The sequence below is a fragment of the Palaemon carinicauda genome, chromosome 4, assembly GCF_036898095.1.
Source record: "Palaemon carinicauda isolate YSFRI2023 chromosome 4, ASM3689809v2, whole genome shotgun sequence".
Taxonomy (NCBI): Eukaryota; Metazoa; Arthropoda; class Malacostraca; order Decapoda; family Palaemonidae; genus Palaemon; species Palaemon carinicauda.
In genome coordinates, this window is record NC_090728.1 from 44,885,482 (window position 1) to 44,898,074 (window position 12,593).

Consider the following 12,593-nt stretch of genomic DNA (forward strand, 5'->3'; position numbering starts at 1 on the left):
TTCCACTTGTCGTTGATCCCTTTATGACGAAGTATTTTGGGGTTTTCTTTCAAAATCACACTCAACAATTCTCTTAACTTTTACCAAAGTATTTTCTGCAAAACCCAAATCTTGTTTCCTTTTTAATAGCCTCATGGTGAGTCGGTGATAAAAGCTTGCAAATTTGGGATGGTCAATAAGACAATCAAAACGACCTTTTTACCTTTTCTAACATTTATGCTTGAGACGAATTACAATTTGAAGGCAATATGGGATTGCACTGGTATTCCATATTTCTCCTTTTGAAGGTCTGACAGGAACGCATTCAACTTTACTATTGATGACGAAAGACAAATTGAAGACAGACAAGGAGTTGGGGGACCTTTGAAGACTTTGAAGACTTTTTGGAGCCAGTTAGAGATATCCAAAAGGCCTTCATGTTTTTTTAAAAATAAGCTTGATACAGGAACTCTATATTGTTGGCTGGGCGGGCCTCCCCCCCCCCCACCCAGCCTCCCCCCTTCCCGCTGACTGGGCGGGCCTCCCCCCCAACCAGCCTCCCCCCTTCCCGCTGGCTGGGCGGGCCTCCCCCCCACACCCAGCCTCCCCCCTTCCCGCTGGCTGGGCGGGCCTCCCCCCCCCACCCAGCCTCCCCCCTTCCCGCTGGCTGGGCAGGCCTCCCCCCCCGCCCCACTGGCTGGGCGGGCCTCCCCCCCCCCCCCCCGCCCCGCTGGATGGGCGGGCCTCCCCCCCCCCCCCGCCCCGCTGGCTGGCCGGGCCTCCCCCCCCGCCCCGCTGGCTGGCCGGGCCTCCCCCCCCTTCCCGCTGGAAGGCCGGGGCTCCCCCCTTCCCGCTGGCAGGCCGGGGCTCCCCCCTTCCCGCTGGCAGGCCGGGGCTCCCCCCTTCCCGCTGGCAGGCCGGGGCTCCCCCCTTCCCGCTGGCAGGGCGGGGCTCCCCACTTCCCGCTGGCAGGCCGGGGCTCCCCCCTTCCCGCTGGCAGGCCGGGGCTCCCCCCTTCCCGCTGGCAGGGCGGGGGTCCCCCCTTCCCGCTGGCAGGGCGGGGCTCCCCCCTTCCCGCTGGCAGGGCGGGGCTCCCCCCTTCCCGCTGGCAGGGCGGGGCTCCCCCCTTCCCGCTGGCATGGCGGGGTTCCCCCCTTCCCGCTGGCAGGGCGGGGCTCCCTCCTTCCCGCTGGCAGGGGGGCTCCCTCATTTCTGCTGGATGGGGGCTCCCCCTTTCCTGCTGGCAGGGGGACTCCCTCATTCCTGCTGGCAGGAGAGGCTCCCCTCCTTCCCGCTGGCAGGGCTGGGCTCCCCCCTTCCCAGTGGCATGGCAGATCTACCCCCCCCCCCCCTTCCCGCTGGCAGGGTGGGGCTACCCCTTCCCTCTGGAAGGTCAGGGCTCCCGGTTAAAAAATCTAAAAAATACTGTAATTAAATATATATATATATATATATATATATATATATATATATATATATATATATATATACAGATATATATGCATATACATATATCTACATACATGCATAAATTCTCATTATACACATTTCTAAATGACAAAGTTTTAGAACCCGAACTTTGTGAATAACTTCTTTTTTATAAAATCGTAGATGCGAAAATGCTTTCTCTATACATCTTTTCTTGTCTGATGTTTCCTCAGTTTCTGTGATGGTGTAACACAGCTGAGGTACTCGTCTCACTAAAAACTGCTTGGGTCGGCACAAATGGAATTAGGTCTCCCCTGCGAAAAGATCTAGTCCTCTTATTTTACATAGTGAATCTTCATCATTTAGTTAAATTTTCTTTTCTTCAATGTTTTTATACGCATCTGAGTGGAACTTCTGCAAGCTATGTATATTACCAGAGCCCTTTACCTTGTCACCTTTACAAAATATGGAGTATTTACCAAATGTCACTATTTAACATTTTTTTTTTTTTTGGCGACTTATTCATTTACATTCAAGCATTTGTTTTTATGCTTAACAATGTGCAGCGAACAATTCAAAATCACTCTCGTCGGCAACTTTATAAACTAGTAAATATATAAATGAACAAATAAGTAAGCTCTTAAAATAGACCTGTGGTTAATGAACTTCTTAACAGAGCCATACACTGTACAGTTAATATCAGTACTTAATGCAATTAATGGGAGATGAAGTTGAACTCACCAAAATCCAAAGTATGGTTGCTAGTAGATTTAAGTTATTGGATCCTTGCCAGCAAGGTGATAGCATGAAACATCAGGAAAATAATGTACACACTAGGCAGCTTTGCATAAACTAAATAGATTCAAAATGTTTAAAATTTCAAAAAGGTTTAATAAAGTTTTCTAGCGCCTATTCCAAATACCTTTTTCAATTTTTTTCCTTTAATTCCTAGTAATTCTAAATATGACTCTAGGTATTCTAATTCCTAAAAGGACTCGGTTCTAAGCCTTTCACACAATTTCAGAAAATTTATCTCCACCTATGAGGGTAGTAAAGATACTAACACGGTATCTATCATTTCTTCTTAAATAGTAATGATATAAATTTTACTGTACTTTTAGGACAACTATCGGGCTACTAGTGGTTCCTGCGTTAATCTTATTCTTGCAAAGAAACATCTGCAGAAACATAATGTTAGTGTTTCCACACATTGGTCACTGGGATCTTTGCATGTTTGAAATATTTTTGGACAAAGCACCTTCTACGCTACGCATTGACGACCTTCGCTTACACAAAGCTCATTAGCCTAAGACAATGTTTAGGAAAGACCAAGGTGTGTGGATTATATATATATATATATATATATATATATATATATATATATATATATATATAGGTATATATATATATATATATATATATATATATAAATATAATATATATAGACCTTGGAGTAAACCTTAGGGTCAATCTTGTGATGATTGGGTCGGGTTTTGGTTTTATCATTTTTAGGACGGTTGAATTATATGACAAGATCAATCAGAGATTTCTGACCTCCGCCAAAGGTTAATGGAGTCGTCCATGGTATAAGAAATTTCGTCAAAATCCGTCAATTTGTTTTGACATTGTCTATAAAATTGCAAAAAAAAATGAAAATCCGAATATAGAATCCGGATCTGGATCCGGATCATCTACAAAATTTAAGGGGATCGTCCAAGACCCAAGATCTTTCAGAAGAAAAAAAAATTCATCAAAATCCGTCGAGTAGTTTTGGCGTAATCCTGTCCACGGACACGCACATAAACAAATAAATAAATAAATAAACCAACTCGATTTTATAACATCCTTGGCGAATGTAATAAGGGGGTACATTCTTGTCATTTAGGTCTGTGGTTTTTTTCTGCCGTTTTGTGGGCACTCTCTTAAGAGGATTCATCATTATTCCGATTATTTAGACAAATTCCTCCTATCTATTGGCATCCTATTCCTACGGTAAAAGAAATCAAAATAGAAGTGTGAAATATTGCCCATTTAGTAGGATCAAGATAAAAATGCGTGGCGTCCTAACACTTCTGATGTCAAGGATTTTTCATAGTACTGTACAGGACACAACGGATAAACGAAAGGATATCCCTGGGATGTAATAATCTCTCCCAAACAATGACCACTAAATCAAATTTCCATTATCATCATTCACGAAAGTTTATAACAGTTCAATATATATATATATATATATATATATGTGTGTGTGTGTGTGTGTGTGTATATATATATATATATATATATATATATATATATATATATATATATATATATATATATATATATATATATATATATATATAGAAGAAAGAGAGATGATGAAAACGGAATATGTAATGGAAGATAAATTATCATTGGTAAGAGAAAGGATAAATGAAGTAGAATCATTTAGATATTTAAGAACTATGATTTCTAATACAAGGTCATTAAAATTTGAGTTTCATGAAAGATTGAAAGAAGCCAATCAGACAATGGCTAAGTTAAGTAAAATTTTGAAATCAAATTGCCTGGAATTACATATAAAAATCAGGCAAAATATCAGTTTCGTGAGATATGTGTAACTGTAGGAACATGAGTCATGGTATGACAATGAAACAATCTCCAACAGATTTAGCGGATTTGAGAACAAAGCCCTCAGAAGTATATTGGGAGTTAAATAGCAGGATTAGACAAAAAATGAAACTTTGAGAGAGATTACTCGAGTGTCATGTGTGAATGAGATCATGGTGAAGGGTAGATGGAGATGGTTTAGGCATGTTCTTAGCACTCCCCAAGACAGATTATTCCACCAAACGTTTAACTGGGTTCCGCATGGCACTAGAAGAGTTGGAAGACCCATGCCTACATGGTTGAGGACTATGAAGCGTGAAGTAGGAGAGGAGGAATGGAGAAGTAATGAATTAAAAGGTCAAGATAGAGATGACTGGCGAAATCTAACCGAAACCCTTTGCGTCAATAGGCGTAGATGATGATGATGATGATGATGATATTATATATATATATATATATATATATATATATATATATATATATACACACACATATATATATATATATATATATACACACACACACACATATATATATATATATATATATATATATATATATATATATATATATATAAGTGTAAGGACCCAGTAAAAAATGACTGCAAAACATATAAATAGATATACGCACACACGCACATGCACACGCACACAGCTTAAACCCTTCCCTTCCCTCGCCCTCTCCTAACTACAACACGTTTGCTTGTGCAACTTCTGAGAGATTGATTTCTGAGTGGTTGCAGTGTAGGGTGACAATAATATATATATATATATATATATATATATATATATATATATATATATATACACGTGTGTATAGATGTACATATAATCTTATGATACTTAATTACTAATTTTCTTATTCTCTCAGTATTAGGGATTACGTCCAATTCTCTAACTCAAACATAAATTCTCATATATGATAGTACTTACTAACTAAGGATTTTCAAATATAGTTTCCTCCTTTAGCTTTCTTCTTGTATTTTGTAATCGTTGGCTGTGTTACAAAGTTTACAGAAGTTCGGAAAATTAGAAACTGAACCAGATTTTTGTTTCCAAGTGTTCCAATTGGATATATCCTGTTACTCTGTTATTTGGTGAGTGTTCCTAATTATACTGCTCCATATTCAAGCCAGTTTTATCCAATTTGATGGTTACACTTAATAGATTTAGTACTTGTATGTGAAATTGTCTTGAAGTTTGTGTTCCGGTGTTCAATCATCTATTTTGTAGTTATGCTTCTAGCACATTTGATACATGTGAAATTCACTTAAGAAATTAGGGTATTTAGACGATCCTCATTAGATATTCATAGTTAGTAATAATCTACTCTTATAGTAGCAATGATAGAAAAGATAGAATGAATACATTTTAGTAAGTATTCTAAAGAAAATCTTTTGTTGGGGTAGTTAATCGTCGTTGTCGTCGTCGTTATCATTATTATCATTTTGAAATTATTAAAATTATCAATATCAATAAAATTATTAAAATAAAATTATCAAAATTATTATCGTCTTCGTCATCCCCGTTGTCGTTGTTGTCGTCATTGTCGTTTTCATCGTTGTCATCATCGTCATCGTCATTGTCGTTGTCTTCGTCTTCGTTATTTTAATTATTACAAATTTTTTAGATTATCATTATTATAAAAATTATTAAAGCTAATAAAATTAATTTTATTTAATGCTTTTGATTAAATAATTTTAACTACATGGTTGAAGATAATTCTTCTACATGGCAACATAATGAATCCACATGTTAATTGTACTTGACGAAGTCGGAAGAAAGTTTATGCAGTAACTCTTGCCTTATAATTGTTTGCATTCTAAAAAGGTAAATGGCAAATATCAAAGCTTCTCATAGCTATATAATTCATTCTCGCCAGGCTAGAGCTTTTTAACATTATTGCTACTGATATTGAAGTAATACTATATAGCTGAATGACTAAACACTTATATGAAACTGCGTGCCCTGTCGAAATATTTACCAGGATAAATATGATTTTTTACACCTAATATATACTTCAATACATTCGTTTCGAATAGCATACAGTGTATTGATGATATCTTTATAACTGTTTTTAAATCCTTTAAATATTGTCTTTAGCTGGGAGAGATGATACATAGTTATGGTGAAGGAGTTCATAGGGTTGAACTGACACTGCTCTCGTTACCTTTTAGGTTTTAAAATTTATGAAAAGGACAGTTTCCCAACCCTCTATCAGTCGTTACTCTGTAGTATTGTTTGAAATTTCCTTTTAAAATTTCGATAATTATATACAATAAAGAAATTACATAACCTATTAAATTCCATTATCAAAAGGCTACCAAATACAGTATGAACAATCCTGAAATTGCTTTGGAAGTCCCTGCCATTCTAACTAGGAATCGATTGTGAAATATAATATTGCACAAGGCTTAACCCGTGCTACGCCTTAAACGAATACTTCCCGTTCCTGTTCAATATTATGAATAGTCTTCTAAATATATAGAACAAAGGTCTCTAGGTATGCTAAATCAAACTATTTCTCAATCTTCCGAGTGCGATGGTGCCAAAAGGCAGCACGTCCGCCTTGCAGACAAGACAGATTCTATGAAACTGTGCCGGGTTCTTGCGTCACTGTAGTATTTAGCGAAGGAAAAAACACATTCTTAGCAGGAAATGAGGATCTATACTAGTTTTTTCATCTGTAGAAAGACATTTAAGATATGTTTTTATTCTAAATGAAGCTGTTACAGGAGGATTTTTCGTACATATTTTTTTCTAGGTTCACCTTTGATTTATATGACGGGTTCTATAAAGTGTAATTGATTTATTTCTTCATTCATCGGATGTGACTTCTTAAATATTTGACTTTTCGGCCTCTTTTTTTTTTCTTTTTCTTTTTTTTTAATGGATATTTATCTAAATCAGAATTTCCCATAACATCCATGAAAAATTCTTTAAAATATTCTAGAAATAAGTGCAAAGGCTGTTTAACACTAGATTTTAATCAAAACTTCGTACTATTCCCAATCTGTCGACAGCTGGACCTTTTCCAGCACAAAGGCTTATACACACTCTGGTGTCTGCTAGCATTTACTTCAATTTCCCCTGTGACTTCTGAATGATAGACAGAACTTTGATGGAATTATTCCAGATTTCCTATTATAACTACCATATGCTCCGACAAACATGGCTTGCACAATACAAACAGCGCTGTATTTAATTCTTAACACATACTGCCTTAGTGGGGTACTGTTTAAAAGTTTTTAGTCTTAGTTTGGTACTGTTTAATAGCTTTCAGCCTTAGTTTGGTACTGTTTAATAGCTTTCAGCCTTAGTTTGGTACTGTTTAATAGCTTTTAGCCTTAGTTTGGTACTGTTTAATAGCTTTTAGCCTTAGTTGGGTACTGTTGAATAGCTTTTAGCCTTAGTTGGGTACTGTTGAATAGCTTTTAGCCTTAGTTGGGTACTGTTGAATAGCTTTTAGTCTTAGTTTGGTAGTTTAATAGCTTTTAGTCTTAGTTTGGTAGTTTAATAGCTTTTAGTCTTAGTTGGGTACTGTTTAATAGCTTTCAGCCTTAGTTGGGTACTGTTTAATAGCTTTCAGCCTTAGTTGGGTACAGTTTAATAGCTTTCAGCATTAGTTGGGTACTGTTTAATAGCTTTTAGCCTTAGTTGGGTACTGTTTAATAGCTTTTAAAGTCAAATCTGAAAAAAACAGTACCCACAAATAGCAGTATGATGAAGGAAAATACTTCTGAAGTAGGACTTTCAACAGATTTCTAGATCTGAAAGTTAACGGAAAAAATCATTTGAAATTAATATTACTATATGCGAAGGTAGTTAGCAGGAAAGTTATACAGGAATAGCCCAATTCAAATAGATCCCCATTTTAGTCAATTAAAAAATACTGGGTTTCCTGCAAGAGACATTGCCCAGATTGACAACCAATATTCAGTGTCATCAATCTGCCTTATATTAGTCGTCATGCGATGTTATCGTAGCTATATATATATATATATATATATATATATATATATATATATATATATAATATACATATATATATATATATATATATATATATATATATATATATATATCAAATACTGTGGTTTTTTCAATCAATCAATCATAGTTAATAAATACAAGAATTGTGACAGCAATTACATAACTATTAAAAGGATAATATCCACCAATAACCAGTATCTTCAATATTCTGAAAGTTTTATTCTAGCTGCGACCAAGTAGTGGAATAATCTTCCTAATCGGGTAGTTGAATCAGTAGAACTTCAAAAGTTCTAACTTGCAGCAAATTTTTTAATGTTGAACGGGCTGACATAAGTCTTTTTGTAGTTTATAAATAAAATATATTTTGACGTTGTTTCTGTTTTTAAAATATTTTATTCTAATTGTTCATTATTTCTCATTGTTTATTCATTTCCTTATTTACTTTCCTCACTGGGCTAGTTTTCACTGTTTGAGCTCTTGAGCTTAAAGCATCCTGCTTTTCCAACTAGGGTTGTAGCTTTGCTAATAATAATAATAATAATAATAATAATAATAATAATAATAATAATAATTACATAAAATCTTTACCATTAGTTCACAAATGTATTTCAGTTACTTCCTTTCTAGTTGAATCATTAAAGTTTTCTGCATACCATATAGGCTACAACTGATCATATCTTCTACAATTATTACTTTCTATACCTTTTATGTACTGTAGTCCATTGCAGTGCCAATAACACACAGGTATTTCCCTTTTCACACCTCGATTTGATGCTGGTCTGACTAAACCCAACAATAAAATGCAGATTTTTTTTATATTTAAGCGGGGTTTAAACCGTCGAACGGTTCGTCGAACCTGGTTGTCGAACCTGTTTGTCAAACGGTTCCTAGAGGTGGAGTAGGCCACAAAGATATAAGAGTTGTGGACAATGAAGCCCTGCTTACAAAGTCAGGCGAGAACAGACTTTTTTCGAACCCTTCGACAAACGTGTTCGACCACCAAATACCCCGTTCACACGTTCGAACTTCACTTCAAACACTTGTCTGTCGATCAGCGTTTGACGGACCGTGTAAACCCGCCTTTATTGGCCAGTTTATGTAAAAAGATGAAAGTGACTGACACTCGAGTACCAGGATGTCCACTTGTCCATCCTCTAAAGGAATGCGAAAACTATGATAAATATTGAAACATTTTAGAACCTAGTTGTGAAAGTCTGTCCTCAAAGCAAAGATGAAAAATTCATTTATGCAATTATGTGTTTGGGGTTATCTGGGGTCGCCTTATTCGGAGTTCCCTCTATTCCCTCTCAAACTTTAATATTCATTTTATCTCATAATCTACTTGTTACCAGTGTGTGAATGTATTGGTATGCGTTTTTTTACATAGGCAGTTAAAATTTTTCATGTATATGAAAAAATCTCTAAACTATATATTTATATACAGTATATACATATATATATATATATATATATATATATATATATATATATATATATATATATATATATATATTTATATATATATTTATATATATATATATATATATATATATATATATATATATATTTATATATATATTTATATATATATATATATATATATATATATATATATATATATATATATATATATATATATATACACAATAATTTTGCACATTTAGACGTTTTACATATTCATTTGCTTACGGGTTATTTCGCCCCAATGCTATTTCGCCCCACTTTTCCCTAGATTATTTCAAGTCAGTTCCCCCCATTTTGTAAGTTAGTTCGCCCCATTCCGGAAAATCGGGGAAAAATCGGACAAGTCAGCTCACCCCATTTTGAAAAATAACTGAAGTTAGGTCGCCCTACTTTCATTTTGCAATTCATGTCGAATTATGAATTAGCATCTTATGAATTATCTTTTTCTTAGGAATGGCTTTACCTTTCAGCTACACCTATAACAAAAAGAGGACCACACAGAAGGGGAAGGTTTGGTGGCAGTGTAGCTTACGGAGTAAAACAGTAATATGCAATGCCCAGGTTGCAGAAAACACTGATGGCAGTCTTCAACGTAAAGGTCCCGACCATACTCATGCTGGAAAACCAGGTGCAATGCAGAATTTGGAGGCCTTAGAAAAAGGCTTGAAACTTGCCAAGGAAGATTACACCAAGTCTGGCCTTTCCATAGCTGAGCAGGTCCAAAGAGGTTAGTAAATAAGTATTTTTATCAAATATTCATATATATTCATATATAATTATGTATTAAGAAAAATATTTACTAAATATTATTATTGTCTTCTCAGACATAGGGTACAGTGGTCCTGGGATGACTAACCCTCAGTATTTGGCCAGGACATTAAATAGGCATCGAGCAAAGAGCCGCCCCAAACATCCTCGCTCGTTGGATGATTTGGTTATCCAAGATGAACACATGCCAGCTATCCTTCATTCTACTGATTTTTGGATTAATGGCAGGCGGCACATCATGTTGTATAGCGACAACCAGCTACACTTGCTGCAAAATGCTCGTGTATGGTATGTCGACGGTACGTATAAGGTAAGTTGCGAAAAAAATTTTGAGTTTGCTAAAATGGATAAAAATATATATAAAAATACAAAAATTTAAGCCAATGTTAATCTTGTAATTTTTCTTTTTTTTTTAGCTGGTTCGTGAACCTTTTAAACAACTCTACTCAATTCATGCATATGTCCGCTCGGGGGAGTGTGTTAAGCAAGTGCCTCTTTTATTTTGTGTGATGTCAGGCAGCAGGACAGTAGACTACAGGGCTCTTATTCAATCTATACGTGAAGAAGTCCAAGAACTCAAAGTTGAAGAGGTCATGGCTGATTTTGAAAAGACTGTCTGGTCTGCTTTCCGCAAAGGTAATTAAAGTTTCATTGCATGTGGCAAATCGTTTTATGCTGCACTATTATATTACTATAAATGATATTATATTGTACTAATATATCATTATTATTATTTCCCACTAGAGCTGCCTGACATTACCATGAAAGGCTGCTGTTTCCATTACACCCAAGCTATATGGAGAAAGGCACAGGCAGTAGGAATGCAAAAGCTATATAAGGATGATAGGGCCACTCGAAGTTTCGTCCAAAAACTTATGGCACTGCCACTGTTACCGGCTGAACACATTGTGTAAGTCATATTACATTGCATATTTATTCATAAATTCATCCATTTATAATATATCTACTATGCATTTATGCAATTATCTAACTAATTTCTTGTTTTCCTTAACAGACCAATTTTCGAGCACCTGCTAGAAAATTCGACAACAACAGCACCCATGAAGGAATTGGCTTCATATGTAAAGAAAAACTGGATAGAGAGCTCTGTTTGGCCCCCCGAGACTTGGTAAATATATTTTCATTGAATTAGTTTTATTTCTGAGGAATGTTTGCTGAGATAGTGATTCTAGATATAAGGTTCAAATTTATGATTTTTTAAATCATGATTGTGTTATAGAGATATTTACTTTAATTCAAGCGAAACACCCAAATGTCTACCGACCTGTTTTCTCTCTTAGTTATTTCAATGTTTTTTTTTCTTTCATAATCAATTACAGGTCAGTGTTTTACCGTCCAGTTAGGACGAATAATACAGTGGAAGGATGGCATGGTCGCTTGAACAGACGGGCAAACCAAAGTGGGTTGCATCTCTATAGATTGTTTGAGGTTCTTGGGGATGAAGCAAAAAATGTCGACTCCAGTCTCTCCCTATTGCGAGAGGGGAGGATTATGCGATGCCAACGCAACCAGTATAAGTAAGTTATTTTTTATAAGTTATTTTTCAAATTCAAATATATTCATAGATTTTTTTCTTATTCGTTGCAACAAGCATAAATGAAAAATCAGAAATAATTACTTTTTTTCTTCAAATTTCAGGAATGTCCATCGTAAGCTGTTCGCGGCCTGGGATGAATACGTACGTCACCAGGACTATACTTTGACCCAGGGACTCTCTCTCCTCCGTAGGGTGATGGGGCTCTACACTCCTATGGAGATGTGATGTGATTTTTTTTTATTATAGGCCTATTTTGCTATTTTAATTTGTCGAAATAAATTTACTCAAATCCTTTATTGTTTCAAGTAGCCCTTTTTCTAAGTTAAAAATGTCACCATATGATATCTAAGGTAATTTCTATGATGGGCTATCTACAATCAGTGTTAAAAAGTAAACATCACGGCCACACAGGAGCAGGTTGTAAGCAAGTGTTCAAAAAATTTGAATAGTTAGATCGCCCCATATTACCATGAAATGTTAAGTTCATTCGCCCCATATTGAAAAAAAAGCGTAAGTTAGTTCGCCCCAGTTTGATTTTGGAAAAAGTTAGTTCCCCCTAGTGGGGCGAAATTGAAATGGTGCGAAATAACTTGACACCTATTCATTTAAGCCATATTATTAATATACTCCACCTAATATCTGGATTCTCTCAGATTGATTTTGCGGCTGAGTTGTAAGACAATGGAAGCTCAGGTTTTTTTTTTTTTATCCCGAGGTAGAGAGCATTCAGATATTAAGAGATAATATATGGCTTATATATATATACATATATATATATATATATATATATATATATATATATATATATGTAT

At 35.8% G+C, this 12,593-nt stretch overlaps 1 protein-coding gene across 1 annotated transcript in view; it reads left to right on the forward strand.

The window, feature by feature from the left end:
- Window positions 1-12,387, forward strand: part of LOC137639396 (uncharacterized) — an 82,249-nt gene extending 69,862 nt beyond the window's left edge. The window contains exons 2-9 of the mRNA XM_068371670.1: window positions 8,816-8,944; window positions 9,907-10,182; window positions 10,280-10,533; window positions 10,640-10,859; window positions 10,968-11,133; window positions 11,239-11,352; window positions 11,564-11,761; window positions 11,883-12,387. Coding sequence (XP_068227771.1) covers window positions 8,816-8,944; window positions 9,907-10,182; window positions 10,280-10,533; window positions 10,640-10,859; window positions 10,968-11,133; window positions 11,239-11,352; window positions 11,564-11,761; window positions 11,883-12,006 — 1,481 coding nt within the window. The 3' untranslated portion in view covers window positions 12,007-12,387. The remainder of the gene's footprint in view (window positions 1-8,815; window positions 8,945-9,906; window positions 10,183-10,279; window positions 10,534-10,639; window positions 10,860-10,967; window positions 11,134-11,238; window positions 11,353-11,563; window positions 11,762-11,882) is intronic.
- Window positions 12,388-12,593: the final 206 nt, after the last annotated feature.